We start from the raw sequence: 16,279 nt of genomic DNA, 5'->3' as shown, positions 1-16,279 counted from the left end.
GAACGAATTGAATCATTTGAGGCAATCAAAATTGTTAAAACTTAGAATTTTGTACCTAATATGTGAACTATTAAGTCATTTTTATTTACTTGTGGATGGGAATGGAAAATTATTCCCAAAGCTTGGCATTGTTGCTGAATGTTTTCCATATTAAGCCAATTCTTTTTCTTAATCAAAAACTTTACCAATATGAAAATTCTATGCTATCTTTATGATTTGACATTAAAAGCAAATAAATTCAGAATTGTAACACGCTTAAGACTTTTGCTAAATGTGGTGAGGAGAGTAGAGTTGTAAAACTATTGTTAATATGTAGTGAAAAGAAGCAACATAATACTTGTATATTAGTCATACTAACAATTAGTGCTTTGTCATCCTGAATCTTTTCAGTTTATAAAACTTGATGGTAGTAATATCTTGTGATTGACAGATAATATAAACCGTTCACATTGCATGTCTGTTAATTTATTTCACATTTATTTAGTCTTGCATGTGTGTACTGGAAACTGTGCTTGTAGGCTGTAGCTTAGTGTAAGATCCAACAGGTTTTTAAAAAAAAATCTAATTAGGGTATATTAATAATTAGTAATAATAATTAGGGAATATTAATAATTCTGTTTGGTAAGTACTTTCTTTACATTGAGATCAGAGAAGATTAAGAGTTTTGTCTGACAACATATTATAGACATGAAATAGGTATCACCTTTTGGCTGATTGCAAAACAATTCTTGCAGTTTATGGATTGATTATGTCTTTTTATCTCTCAGCCCATCTGTCCATCTACCATCAGCTCTTATGTTTGGGTTGCATGTAGGTCATTTTCTCAAACTCTGTTGCATGTAAAGTCATATCATAAGTTGGTATATCAGTGTTTCATGAGGAGTAAAACAGTTTTAATTCAAAACATGGTCACTGAGACCTATATTTTTCATGTTTTTTTTGTGACCTACGTTAACTGGTCTTTGTGCACCAAAAGAATCACATGACTCGATAGTTAAATTCTTCATGATGAGTATTATGCCTTTTACAAAAAACCAGGTCACTGTGATCTATATTTTATGCTTCTTTGACCTGCATTAACCTTTATATTTGCTTAATTTTTTTTGGACAACATTGCAAGCAGCACAATGCAACATAGTACATGTATATTTGTATATGCATCATAAAATACATTGATACAAAAACAATGTTTTGTAAACAGGCCATGCTGCAATTGGTGGTTTACTTGTTATAATATGTTGATATATAGGGTTTAATGGTACATCAGTAGAATCCAGGCTATATTGTGCCAAATACATTCAGGCATCACAAAAAGGAAATCATGTTGCCTTCCTTGTACAGCTACCAAACTTTGTGGGTGGCTTGCTCTTGGGCTAAGGTAGGCTCCTTTTGACAATCTCATGTTCCAACTCGTCATTTAAAATGTGTTAAATACACATGTTAGCAATGCATTAATCCAAATCATTTGTAAGGGAGTATTACAGTTACCCTGCTGTACATGGTCATATGGTTCAAGATCTTTAGGTTGTATTAATCAATGAAATTATAATTCAGGAGACTTATTTGGATAAATGAGAGTAGACTGTATAGCTGTTTGATGTGGTCATCTTGTGGTCAGTCTAGTAACATACATGAGAATAGACTATGTTTGATGTGGTCAACCTTCTAGCCTCTTCCATAACGTACATGAGAGTAGACCATGGATGTTTGATGTGATCATTAGTGGTCAACCTTCTAGCATCTTATATAATGTACACAAGAGTAGGGTGTATGGCTATTTAATGTGGTCATCTTGTGGACAACCTTCTAGCATTTTACATAATGTATGTGAGAGTAGACCATATGGCTGTTCAACTGGACATCTTGTGGTCATCCTTCTAGTCTCTTACATAAAGCACACCATCCTTGGTAACTATGTTTGGATATTACAAATGTATAAACTCAAAGAGATCATCATATTTGGAGTGTTGTTTGTTCAGAGTTGGCATAAATAATGAATCCGACATGATGTCGGGATTCATTGAAGTTGTTAGGCATAGCCATATTCATAAGCCAAATAAAGCAAGACCTTCCATTTGACTGGGTACATAACATAAATGCAGTTTTTTATTTATTATATAGCCAGTTTGTTTGTCTTTACAAAAGCCAGATATCTTTAGATATACAATGTAAATGGAATTATTGAAAATTTGTTAACAAAAACTTATAGAATATATTTCTTTTTAAATTTAATTTTCTTATTTAAAATTTCTATGAACTAACTGCCATTTTGAATAATTAAATTAGTGATATTTTAAGCGATTGTTTTGTCATGTCAAGCAAACAGGAACCTATAATTTGCCTTTTGGGGAGAGAAAAAATGGGATTCACATCTGCGTCTACATTACAAGCACATTCATGTGTTAGCCGGATGTGCTAAGGTGAGGAAGCAGCATACATAACATCACGTAATGTAACCCATTATAATGTACCACATTGTAATGTAACTCATAATAATGTACCACAGTTTGATGCAATCCATTATAATATAATATAGCATAATGTAGCCTGGTATAAAGGTAGCAATGCAGTACAGTTTTATTGCTCTTTTCAGTCTTAAAAGAGGGATCATTCTATATGGGTTATTCTATTTTGCTAAAGAGGGATCATTTTATGTGAACTGATCTGTTTCTCAAAAGAAGGATCATTCCAGATGAAATGGTCTATTTCCTTCAAGAGGGATCATTCTCTGTGGACTGGTCTATTTCTTAAGAGTGATCATTCTATGTGGACTAGTCTGTTTCTTAAAAGAGGGATTATTCTATATAGACTGGTTTGATTCTTAAAAGAGGGATTATTCTATATGGACTGATCTATTTCTTACAAGAGGGATCATCCTATACAGGCTAGTCTATTTCTAGGTAAAGAATCGCCTTCATCATCGTCTCCAGGAGTTAGAGCCTCTACCTGAATTATTGAAATCTTCTGAGCTACGCCTTCATGAAACAGAAGACAAGGTCATGTCCTATGACAGGAAGAATGCAGAGAACACAAAACTTATAGCTGAACTAACAGCTAAAGTAAGTATTATCTAAGTATGTCTGAAACAGCCAAACCTGTTCACAAGGTCACCAAAACTTTAGATTTTACTTCTTCCAGCAGAACATTTTGACCACATTATTTCTTGGAGCAAAAACAGGTTGCCAGTTAAAAACATGTCAGTGTCATACTGTGTGATACATGTTACTGCAGAAAATTATTTACATCCATACAAACTGTTCATATAAAATATCTGAAGATTGGAGCATGCTAAGCATTATAAAATATTACAGATGGGGAGTTGGGGTTGAAACATTTTCTCATGATTTGATTTTACTTTGCATGCAGTGGATTTTAGTGGTCATTGTGTGAGACAATTGTACAACTTTTTATACATTTCTTTCACCCTGACTCTTAAGATATTTGTTTAAGATATGTTGATCAGTACAAGCATTTAGAATTCATTGGTCACTATAGTCATGATACAAGCATTCAGAATTCATTGGTCACCATGGTCATGATACAAGCATTTAGAATTCATTGGTCGCCATGGTCATGATACAAGCATTTAGAATTCATTAGCCACCATGGTCATGATACAAGCATTTAGAATTCATTAGCCACCATGGTCATGATACAAGCATTTAGACTCCATTGGTCACCATGGTCATGATACAAGCATTTAGAATTCATTAGCCACCATGGTCATGATACAAGCATTTAGACTCCATTGGTCACCATGGTCATGATACAAGCATTTAGAATTCATTGGTCACCATGGTCATGATACAAGCATTTAGAATTCATTAGCCACCATGGTCATGATACAAGCATTTAGACTCCATTGGTCACCATGGTCATGATAACAATCATTCAGAATTCATTAGCCACCATGGTCATGATACAATCATTCAGAATTCATTGGTCACCATGGTCATGATACAAGCATTTAGAATTCATTAGCCACCATGGTCATGATACAAGCATTTAGACTCCATTGGTCACCATGGTCATGATACAATCATTCAGAATTCATTGGGCACCATGGTCATGATATAAGCATTTAGAATTTATTGGTCACCATGGTCATGGTATAAGCATTCAGAATTCATTGGTTGCCATGGTCATGATATAAGCATTTAGAATTCATTGGTCACCATCGTCATGATACAAGCATTTAGAATTCATTGGTCACCATGGTCATGATACAAGCATTCAGAATTCATTGGTCACCATGGTCATGATATAAGCATTCAGGATTCATTAGTTGCCATGGTCATGATATAAGCATTCAGAATTCATTGGTTGCCATGGTCATGATATAAGCATTTAGAATTCATTGGTCACCATTGTCATGATACAAGCATTTAGAATTCATTGGTCACCATGGTCATGATACAAGCATTCAGAATTCATTGGTCACCATGGTCATGATACAAGCATTTAGAATTCATTAGGCACCATGGTCATGATATAAGCATTTAGAATTTATTAGTCACCATGGTCATGGTATAAGCATTCAGAATTCATTGGTTGCCATGGTCATGATATAAGCATTTAGAATTCATTGGTCACCATCGTCATGATACAAGCATTTAGAATTCATTGGTCACCATGGTCATGATACAAGCATTCAGAATTCATTGGTCACCATGGTCATGATATAAGCATTCACGATTCATTAGTTGCCATGGTCATGATATAAGCATTCAAAATTCATTGGTTGCCATGGTCATGATATAAGCATTTAGAATTCATTGGTCACCATCGTCATGATACAAGCATTTAGAATTCATTGGTCACCATGGTCATGATACAAGCATTCAGAATTCATTGGTCACCATGGTCATGATACAAGCATTCAGAATTCATTGGTCACCATGGTCATGATATAAGCATTCAGAATTCATTGGTCACCATGGTCATGATATAAGCATTTAGAATTCATTGGTCACCATGGTCATGATATAATAATAAGCATTCAGGATTCATTGGTTGCCATGGTCATGAAACAAACATTCAGAATTCATTAGTCACCATGGTCATGGTACAAGCATTCAGAATTCATTAATCACCATGGTCATGATATAAGCATTCAAAATTAATTAACTAAACTATGAATAAAAGAATATACATAGTAACAGACACCATGGCACAGTAACATGCTTGAAATTAACTTGTAGCGACATTTGAGGGGCTGCAAAATGTGAATAAAAGTATATAGAAAGTAACAGGGATAACATGACATAGCATCAATAATACTATGACACAGTAACATGGGTGCTACAACAAATTAACAGGGTTACCAAGACATATTAACATGGGTACCATAACAAGGTAACAGGGATACCATGATACAGCAACATGAGTACCCTGATGTAGTAACAGGTTATGATGACTTTGTAACACAGGTACCATGACAGTAACAGGGATATCATGACACAGTAAGATGGGTACCATGACATTATAACAGGGGTACTGTGACAGAGCAACAAGGGTACCATGACACAGTAACAAGGGTACCATGACACAGTTACATTACTGCCATGACACAGTGACAGTGGTACCAAGGCATGATTAAGAATATTTCTTAATTTCCTCAGGTATTCATGACCTAATTAGTTGTTTCTCTATAAAAGGAATCAGTTTTTAGAACTTGACTGAGAAATAATATGTCAGGTGAACTGTATTGTGTCAGGACAGTCTGAAAGCTACCATTACCTTTGATAGTTTCATGGCAGATGAATGTATGTTATACATTTTAATGATGGATTGTGCTATTTATAGTACATGATGTATTGGGATTTCAGAAAGCTTTTCTTTATCATCTTTTCTAGATAGAGCATGTGACTGAAGCCTTGGAACAGACAAAAGAAAAATGTCATAATGCCCAGGATGAACAGAGGAACATGGCTGCTAGATGTGATTCATTGGAGAGGTACATCTAGTCAGTATAATGGCTCTAAATGTAGCTGATGTTGTTGTAGGGTTTAACGCCATTTTTCAGCACAAGATAGGCTATACATGGCGGCCAGTATAACTAGTGGAGGAAGAACCCTGGAAAACCCAGGGAAGAACCACCGACCCACGAGAAGCTACTGGCAGGCTTTCTCACGTACCCACGCTAGCCGAGCCTTGGACTCGAACCCACGCAGACAGAGGTGAGATGGCAGTGATCCGGAACGGTGAGCGCTTTAGACCACTCGGCCACTCGGGGCCCCTCAAATGTAGCTGAAAGGTGCAGTAATGCCTCAACATTTTTGCCATCCAGTGTTTGCTTTGTACATCAGTACTTCTGTCTTCCTTTCCAGTACTTTCATTTCTGTATGATAACTTGTGTTGTACCCTTGATGTCAATCAATCTTTGCATGCAGATCCCAGATGGTCAAACTTTGTATGCAGATCCCTGATGGTCAAACTTTGTATGCAGATCCCTGATGGTCAGATTTTGTATGCAGATCGTTGATGGTCAGACTTTGCATGCAAACCCCTGAGGGTTGAAGGAGGAGCCATATTGATTTGGGGTCAGCAGAATGAAGTGTATGGTCCTGTTACTAAAATTGTACATTTTGTTTCTCTGCAATAACTCACCAGTTTTAAACTCTGGATGTCAATCAGACTCATTATTCAGATATGTCTTGTCTGGAGGAACATATCTATTTACTATATATTTCATAATGAGATATTGAAATATATCAGAGAAAAATTATATCACCACAGTGATGACACCACATTTATTTCCAGTCTCAATATTATGTTTGGAACTGCTTTTTTCCCATTTAGGAAGTGAGTGGCAGTCGAAATTTGGTTACAGCATCTGTTACTGAAATACACTGCATGCTTCCCAGCACACACAAATTCACATTTGAATCCAGAAATAAACAAAATTTGAAAGCAGAATTATTACAACTAAACTCAGTCATTTAAAACTTTTAGTTTTTTGATTTTATGCTCAGAAATCAGTTGGATCATTCTGTCATGTTGCTACAGTACTCGCATCCCAGCATTTTTCATTGCATCAGCCTGTACAATAAGTTGTTAGCAAAATAGAAATCTGTTCATTTTCTTATGAAAATAGTCATTAATTGGACAAAGTACACAATTTGAAGCATCATATATGTACAATCTAAAGTTGTAAAAAGTTCTTTCTTTTCATCATTGTATTAATGTAGCTATTACTTGTATTGAGACAAAATGGAGAAACAAATCAATGCATTTTGACTAAAAAATATGGAAAAAAAAAAGAAAATCTCCATTTTTTTAATAGATTAAAAAAACATTTCATGATTGAAGTTATAACATTGCATTGTCATGAGTTTACAGACACCTTTTGGTGCAAAAAACTCAGTTGGTTTCAAGGTCATTTAGTTTAAAGGTTAAGGTCACTGTTATTAAAAATGTAAATTTTGCTTCTGCTTGATATCTCAAGTGCTGTGCAACAGATATCAACCAACTGTATTTATCTTTATCTTTGAGAGTAAAACAATTAATTGTTGAATTTTTTATGCAATGGAAGTAAATACAATAAAACCTTGATAACTTGAAATTTAAGTGTCCCAGTGAATATGTTTGAAAAATTATTAGTTGTAGAAAGGCTGTCCAGGTATTTTTAGATCTTTTTTTAGTAAAGAATTAAAATTCAGTGTCATAGTCCCAAAACTTTGACAGTCTATAATTATTATTAGAACAAACAGAAATTTAGAAAATTCAACTTTATTAACTTCGGTCCTTCTGCTAAATTGCTAAATTTCCATAACATAGCTGTACCTGAAGTAGCAATCTGACTAATAAGCTTTAACAAAGGTGTACCGTAATTATTATAGTCAGTCAGTCATAAGCATGCCAATTGAGGTTTGAGGGGCTTGTTTATGAGACTACCTAAGCAGTGTTGAACCAAGGATCCCTAGGGCAGGGCACTGTGTCCTCCACCCTCCAATGAATATCCTATTTTGTTCACCATTCACTTTGATAAAACAAATTATGGACAGTCAGACAGACAGCTGGACAGAGATATAGCAGTGACTTATGAAAGTAGAATCAGTGAATATATAACAGTAAATTTTACATTTAATGCCTTGATTTGTGAGAATATTTTACTTTCCAGGCGATTGCGTGATTCTGAAGATAAGAACAGGGAAATGCTGGCAACACTTGCCAAACGAGAAGAAAACATGCATCAGAATAATGTATGTATATCCCAAGAAGTTGTTGTGTGAATCTTGAATAATTATCAGAAGTACAATTTAAAACCATTTTGTTCTGGACTTCAAGTATGCTGTCATGATTGATCACAGACTGAGTGTTTTTAAGTTAGTCATGTGCAGGTGGGTGACTATTCAACCTTTTACCTGCAGGTCTAATGATGATATGGGAAAAATATTTCCAAACTTGAAATTTAAAAAAAAAAATCCCATGTAAAATTTGGTCTGCTTACATGAGATTTTACATGCCCAAAGTTCACTTTTAGATGTAAAGTTAGATTGATTAATGATTTGTCTTCCTAGGCATAATGCTGGTGATATGTTGTAATGCTGGTAATCTGGTAAAATACTGGTAATATGGTATAATACTAATAATATGGCATAATGCTGGTAATATGCATAATGCTGGTAACATGGCATAATGCTAGTACCCTGCCATAATGCTTGTGATATGTTATAATGCTAGTAATATGGTTTAATGCTGGTAATATGGTATAATACTGGTAATATGGTTTAATGCTAGCAATATGGTAAAATTCTGACAATATGGCATATTGATGGTAATATGGTATATTATTATATGCTCATTTGTTTCCCCATTAACTTTTACATTGTCAGAATCATTCATGCTTCTGTTGTAAACAAACAATGGACGCAGACGCCAGCACTTTTGATTTGTACACAAATCATGTACACTCGCGTAAGAGGCTCTTTACGTTGTGGTTGTTTAAATTTGTTTTTGAATGAACTAAAACAGATGTTTCGTGGACTGCCACATACCAGCTGCTTTGGCACAATCCACGTTGATACAATGTTACGGATTTAAGCTAGCTACATTATATAACAGATGCAAGATAAGGTCCCTACAAATAACATACAAGCGACAAGTCATATACTCTCTTCTTTAGCTGGTGATTAGAATGGCAAAATAAAATATACTTAGTTTTACATCCTGACTTTCCTCCAAATGTATTTTCTTAATTCTGCAAATCCGAATTACATGAGCCATGTCATAGGTTTTTAATCTGGATTACACATTTCGAAACTGTGCTGTAATTTCGATAATTGCAATTGCATCCTCCTTACTGCACTCAAAATGAAATAAGCATTAAATTCCATAGCGTCTTTTTGATGATTGCAATTGAAAGACTTCATATTTTTCCCACATTATGATTTCAAACATTTAGTGACAGAAACAGAAACACATTTGCAGATGTAAACATGCTTCTCCCGTTCCGCTTCAATCCGATGTATTTCGTGTATAATTTGCACAGATGAATCCAGTCTAAAATCACAAACTTTCGTCGAATCAAAACAAAATACCAAAATATATGCATTCCAGATCAAATGGAAAAGTTGTTGCAATGCGCATTCATTCACAGTATGACTGCAAATTTCAGTTTTAACTAGACATGCCATTTTCTTTCGAAAGTTATGTCGAGTGCATGACTAAGTTCAAATTTATCTGGGCTGGGTTATGTGCGCATTAATAATGATGTTATAGTGTAATGACAAATCTGTGCTAGTGTGTTTAGTTTGGAATACGGCATTCATTCATTTACGTTGTGTATTGTAGTGTATTTTGTTAATATAATTAAGCATTAGGTAGAATTTAAAAAATGAGCATATAATAAAAAGGTTACTGCATTTGTATGGGAAAATATGAACTCGTTTTGGCAGAAGGGTACACTGCACTCCCAAGGTGATGCAGAATTCCATCCCAAAACTCGTTCATATTTTCCCATACAAATGCAGTAACCTAAAATTATTATATGCTCACTTTTTTCCCCATTAAACTTTACATTGTCAGAATCGTTCAGTATTACCCGATACTGAACTCGTGCGACAATACACATATAGCATTCACTTGCATAATGGAACTACTTTCTATTGTAAACAAACAATGGATGCAGACGGCAGCACTTTTGATTTGTACACAAATCATGTACACTCGTGTAAGAGGTTTTTTACGTTGTGGTTGTTTAAATTTGTTTTTGAATGAACTAAAACAGATGTTTCGTGGACTGCCACATACTAGCTGCTTGGGCACATTCCGTGTTGATACAAAGTTACAGATTTAGGCTAGCTACATTATATAACAATACGCAAGATAAGGTCCTTACAAATAACATGCAAGTAACAAGTCATATACTCTCTTCTTTAGCTGGTGATTAGAATGGCAAAATAAAATATACTTATAGTTTTACATCCTGAATTTCCTCCAAATGTATTTTCTTAATTCTGCAAATCCAAATTACATGAGCCATGTCATAGGTTTTTAATCTGGATTACACATTTCGAAATTGTGCTGTAATTTCGATGATAATTGCAATTGCATCCTCCTTACTGCACTCAAAATGAAATAAGCATTAAATTCCATAGCGTCTTTTTGATAATTGCAATTGAAAGACTTCATATTTTTCCCACATTATGATTTCAAACATTCAGTGACAGAAACAAAAACACATTTGCAAATGTCAACACGCTTCTCCCTAGCTTATTAAATCTCATGTATTTCATGTGGAATCGTCACATACAAATCCAGTTAATGATCATGAACTTTCCTAGAATCGAGAAAAATACCAAAAATCTATTAATTCCAGATCAAATGGAAAAGTTGTTGCAATGCAATTTCATTCACAATATGACTCCAAATTTAAATTTTAACTAGACACGCCATTTTCTTTCGAAAGTTATGTCAAGCACGGAACTAAGTTCAAATTTATATGGGCGGAGTTATGTGTGCAGTAATAATGTTGATTTGTGTAATGATGAATATGCGCTTGTGTATTTAGTTTGAAATGCAGCATACATTCATTTACGTTGTTTCTTGTAGTGTATTGTGTTTGTATAATTAAACCTTTGGTAGAATTTTAAAAATGAGCATATAATAAAAAAGTTACTGCATTTGTAACAGTATTCCATCCCAAAACCCTTTCATATTTTCGCATACAAATGCAGTAACTTATAAATACTGATAATATATATCATAATGCTGGTAATATGGTATAATACTGATAATATATATCATAATGCTGGTAATATGGCTTAATGCTGGTACCCTGCCATGATACTGGTAATGTTTTATAATGCTGGTAATATGGCATAATGCTGGTAATATGGTATAATACTAATATTATGGCTTAATGCTGGTAATATGGTTTAAGATGGATAAGGATTACATGTGTACAGATGAAGACTATTCATAATGGCTATCAGCAATACACAATAGAAAAATAAAAAGTTCATTTTAACATGAACCCATTTCATCTCCCTTAAAGTGTATAGAGAAAAACGGGTATTTTTGTTGCACAGCATATACCTCTAATGTTTTATACATATTAGCCAACAGTAGTGCTCATTATGATGCGGCAGGTGTTAGTATCATATGGCTGAGTCAGACATTTGCATGATGATGTGCTACTAATTCAGCATACTGTAGTACTGGTACTGGTACAAATAAGCTGAATTTTGTTAAACTTTCATGTTATATTACAAAAAAGTGACCTGGAAAAAAAGTATGTACTGGTATTTTACGAGATAACCTTTTGTCGTTTGTCTGTTCCTCCAACCATACAGTAGATGTAAGTTTATAAAGTGCACTATCTCCTGTTCTTATCAGAGGATCATCATGAGACTGCTCACAAATGCATCAGGGGAAAGAAATATCCTTAGAAATTGATGGCCAGAGCTCAAACGTCAAGGTTAAAGAAATCACTCAGTTAAATTGTAGGTGGGTGGTCAGGGTTTGAAGTATTTAGATCTATCAGTCTTATCTGTAATGGTTGGGTATTCCCAGAATTTTTATATTGCAACATATTGAAATACAAGATACTGTATTGGGATATTTGTCGTGATATATTGAGAAGGTAGTTGAGCAACTTTATTTGATTATTTTGAAAGAAAATACCTCACTAACCCAGCTTTCATTGCAAACTGCTCTTGTATTAGGTACTTATGTGGATGTCAATCAGTTGAGCAATATCAAGTCCACATGGGCCTCTTGTTTGTATTGCTTACATCATGCATCTTTGCACCAGACAGTTAATTCTTGTCATCTGAGGATATTCTAATACTAAAGTGCTTTTACAGTTACGACTGGAGGAGAAGTCTCGAGAAAATGCCAGCCTCACCCGCCAGCTTGAGAATGCTCTGACAGACATGAGGCGGCTGCAAGATCAGAACAGAGATGCATCATCGCAGAAAGTGAGAAAAATAAAAAATGTCCTAATTCTGTGGTTACTATTTTGCTTTAAATATAATTTTTTTGTGCTTTCATCACATATCCATTTAATCTTGCATGGTTGATTTAGTGTTCAATATGGATCTTTTTAGGTGTTTTCACTAACATCCACACATTAATATTATTAGATGCACTAGACTGAACTTTTATTACTCCCAGTTTGGTTTAATTCTGTTCACAGTTATGGTTAATATTTGGAAAGGATAATGGATGGGATATTTGATAAATACAAAACAGCATGTATGTGTTTTGAGACAGGAGAGGAACTCACTTGATATTGGCATAAATATGTGCCTGAGCCTGATAGCTAGCCTTGATGTCACATTGTGCCATACCATATTAGGATCTCTAGTGGCTGTCACATTATGCCATACCATATTAGGATCGCTAGTGGCTGTCACATTGTGCCATACCATATTAGGATCTCTAGTGGCTGTCACATTGTGCCATACCATATTAGGAACTCTGGTGGCTGTCACATTGTGCCATACCATATTAGGATCTCTGGTGGCTCAGTAGTTGGCACCTTGACTTGCAGAAAGAAAAGGTGGATTTGAATCCTACCATCAAACCAGGTTGGATACCATATTGTCTGTGGGCAAGGCACTTCACTCTAGTTTCCTTGAAGAAAAAAAAATACTTTTTTTGCTGTGCTGGAAAACATTAAACCAAACTCATTTATTCAACTGACTCAGACTGTCATCAAAATTACTAAATGTTTAAAATGTATTTACTGTTGTGGTATCATTTATTTTTGTGAGGCTCAATTTTTTTTCTTCAAAAACAAGTATATTTTTGTGGGTAATTAAATTCCTGGTTTATTTGCATATTGGTAGGTATTTAGTTTCATGGTTTAACCACAACAAATGCCCTGAATAAAGAATACAAAAGAATAAAACTATGCCAATGCAAATTTGAGTCCCATGAATGTTTGAAAGAAAACTACCATGTGTATGAACTACCATGTGCACGAGCAGAAATCAAAGACCTAACAAGTCTTTGTCAGATTGAAATATATCAAGGGAAGCCAATACAGCCAATGATGCTAAAACATTTCTACCGCCACTATGAGCACAAATAAAATGCCTATTATGATCAATAACGTTCACCATGTTTTCATCTGAGTGCTCAACATCAAAGAAAGCCGACGCCACCAAAGTGCAAAGATGCCAATGAAGCTGAAATAAGTGTAATCACTCTATCATTTGTGCATGTCGCATGTACAGAACAACTTCACTTTCTAGACTTTACAATAAACAAAGAGTAAAGAGAACAAAAATCACAGTTCACAACTGGTATGCTAAGAAGTTCATGGAAGCCATTTTTGAAAAAGAGGCTGTTATTAGTGACCATCACTGCAGTGTATTAGTGAACCTTGCAACATCATTAATCAAACTAATTCATGCTGAATGTATAACTGCAGTTCACATGACCATAAGTGAAATATCAGACCCAACTCTCAGTGGTTTTGAAAAAGCTGGACTTGTTTAATTATGCATTTTGGGTTTTATTTATCTGTCATGCATTTAAATGTACCTTGAGACTTGATTGACATGACATTGATACAGTGGTTTTTTCCAAAACCAGTTAAGTGTGAGCTTTTCTTCTCTGCTGTACTGAGTGTATAAACATAGTATTTATTTAATAATAATGTTCGATGCAATAGTGTTTTACAGGCTTGTTGTTTTAATGGATTAAAAATACATGGATAAAACTGAAATATGCTTTCAGGAGGATATACATTTTTCAATAGCAGTTGTACTCAGAGGAATGATTTGAATAAGTAATAGCTTTAATTTTTATATACTAGTATTTTTTATTTATTCTTTGTTTTTTTCTGTATTACAAGCATTTCAGTACCTTATGCTTTTTCCTCTTCTCACTCTCTTTACTTATTTTACATATCTTGATTGAAGGCGGTGAGTGGAAATTACAGCTACCAGATATATGTACATTGAAACAATATAAAATGGTTTATAATTATTTTTTCAGTGTATTAAAATAAAACAAACACATATTGAAGCTAATATTGTATTACTAGATTACGGTATTGACATTGATTTATCAAATATTAGTAACTTTGTTAATCTCTAGCAACAAAATGCAGTAAGAATATGGGTAGGGTCCTGATCGTAATGTGGCTAATTTTTCATAGGGTCTCTAAATTCATTGGTCACGGCATCAACAAAATCCACAAAAATTATGGATTTAAATGAAATGATTCAGAGTTTTCATCATCTGCTTTCATTACTATATGAAGTATGCTTCTAGATGCAAGTCAGACAGTTCATATATTGAAAGCACAAAAGATTAAAGGTCACTGTCACTGGATCTGGTAAATAATTCATTGCCAACATGGTATGTCATTACAGTATTTGACACAATGCCTGCATATGCCTTAATAAGCCTACACCCTTCTTTTTTATTAAACTTGCCACATCTAAACAACCATGTTTAGATCCAAATACTGTGAATTAATTTAAAATGAAGGTGCAGTTTTCTTGTATTTTCTTTTTTCCTTAAAATCATGAATTTAAATGAAAATGTATTCATCTATGAAAGCAATAGAACCCTTCCCAAATCCATGAATGTAAGTACAGTAAAACCTGTTATGAGAGACCGCTCCTTCTGCCAACAAAAAGCGGTCTCTCAAGGCAGGTGATCTCTCATAGCAGGTTTGTACAAAAAGACCTGTTTCCAAGGTCCTGTTTCAGAACAATTTCAAGAAAAATAGCCACAATCACTGTACATATATTCTATTCTTTATCAATAGTACTTGCTAAAATATTGTATGCATTCATCTAAAAACAAAATTATATAACAATAAAGATATATTTCTACCATTAAACATGAAATCGCATTTACATTTGAAGATCACATATTTTAGCATATGAAATCGTTTCTGAATTACTCCTTTTCCTTTATAACAATCTAAATTTACTTTACCAACATTTAAACCTCTTTTTGCTAGTAGTCTGCTCTTTTTCACTTCTTTCAGTTACAATAATTCTTTTCTCCAGTCTTAAAATTTGTCTCTTTTTAGTTGAAGGTTCAACCATTGTTATTAAGGTTCTAGCTGTTAAAATTATTAGTGCTCAGTTGTAATATCGAGCATGAAGACAGTTTTGACTGGGCTGTGGGAACATATGAAAAATGTATACATGTGGATTGCATATCTAACAATTCCTGAAATAAAACGAAACAATACTCTCATCCAGAAACAGAACCATTTTACTCAGAGACAAAAGTCAAAGGCTTCATTGAAAGATGACATATTGGGATTAACTCTATATGCAAGTGTGTAACATGGTCACACCAGCAGATGACAGCTCTGTGATTGGGATGTAATCACTTAACGTCAGGGGGGAAAAACAACAAATATCACAAGTCTTGAACACTATCAATCAAATCCCACAAACGATTCTCTCTTGCTGGTTTAATTGGCAATGACCTTATTCACTCCTGGCAATACGGATTAACTCTAAAGACAATATACCCAACCACTACATCAACTTTGGCACTTCAATGGCAATTCATGACATGTACATTAGCCTGGTTTTCAGACTGTAGCATCTATCACCGTTAGTAACAATCCTGTTTTTTTTAAAATATTCCTTTTATGTTTGTTTTTTATCAGAACAATCGTTATTAATCAAGCGGTTAGGTCAGTGATGTCTCTGCTCGCGATATGGTCATTCATAAGGATGCTGGGTCCTATGATAAGGCTGGGAAGCAGGCTAAGTGTGGGAATAATTAGTCTGGTTCCCTACTTCGTATGCTTTCTGTGTTTCTCATGCCTATGCGAATAGCAGAGAAC

At 34.4% G+C, this 16,279-nt stretch overlaps 1 protein-coding gene across 2 annotated transcripts in view; it reads left to right on the top strand.

Moving 5' to 3' along the window:
* Window positions 1-16,279, top strand: part of LOC149780019 (outer dense fiber protein 2-like) — a 139,408-nt gene that overhangs the window by 114,199 nt on the left and 8,930 nt on the right. For both annotated transcript variants that reach the window (XM_089936766.1, XM_089936765.1), the window contains 4 exons: window positions 2,901-3,059; window positions 5,856-5,956; window positions 8,123-8,204; window positions 12,312-12,425. In XM_089936766.1, the coding sequence (XP_089792892.1) occupies window positions 2,901-3,059; window positions 5,856-5,956; window positions 8,123-8,204; window positions 12,312-12,425 (456 nt within the window). The remainder of the gene's footprint in view (window positions 1-2,900; window positions 3,060-5,855; window positions 5,957-8,122; window positions 8,205-12,311; window positions 12,426-16,279) is intronic.

This window comes from Sinohyriopsis cumingii, chromosome 16, assembly GCF_028554795.1.
Source record: "Sinohyriopsis cumingii isolate HCF-2022 chromosome 16, ASM2855479v2, whole genome shotgun sequence".
NCBI lineage: Eukaryota > Metazoa > Mollusca > Bivalvia > Unionida > Unionidae > Sinohyriopsis > Sinohyriopsis cumingii.
Note: the sequence above shows the minus strand (reverse complement) of the source record. Positions and strands in the feature narration are given on the sequence as shown.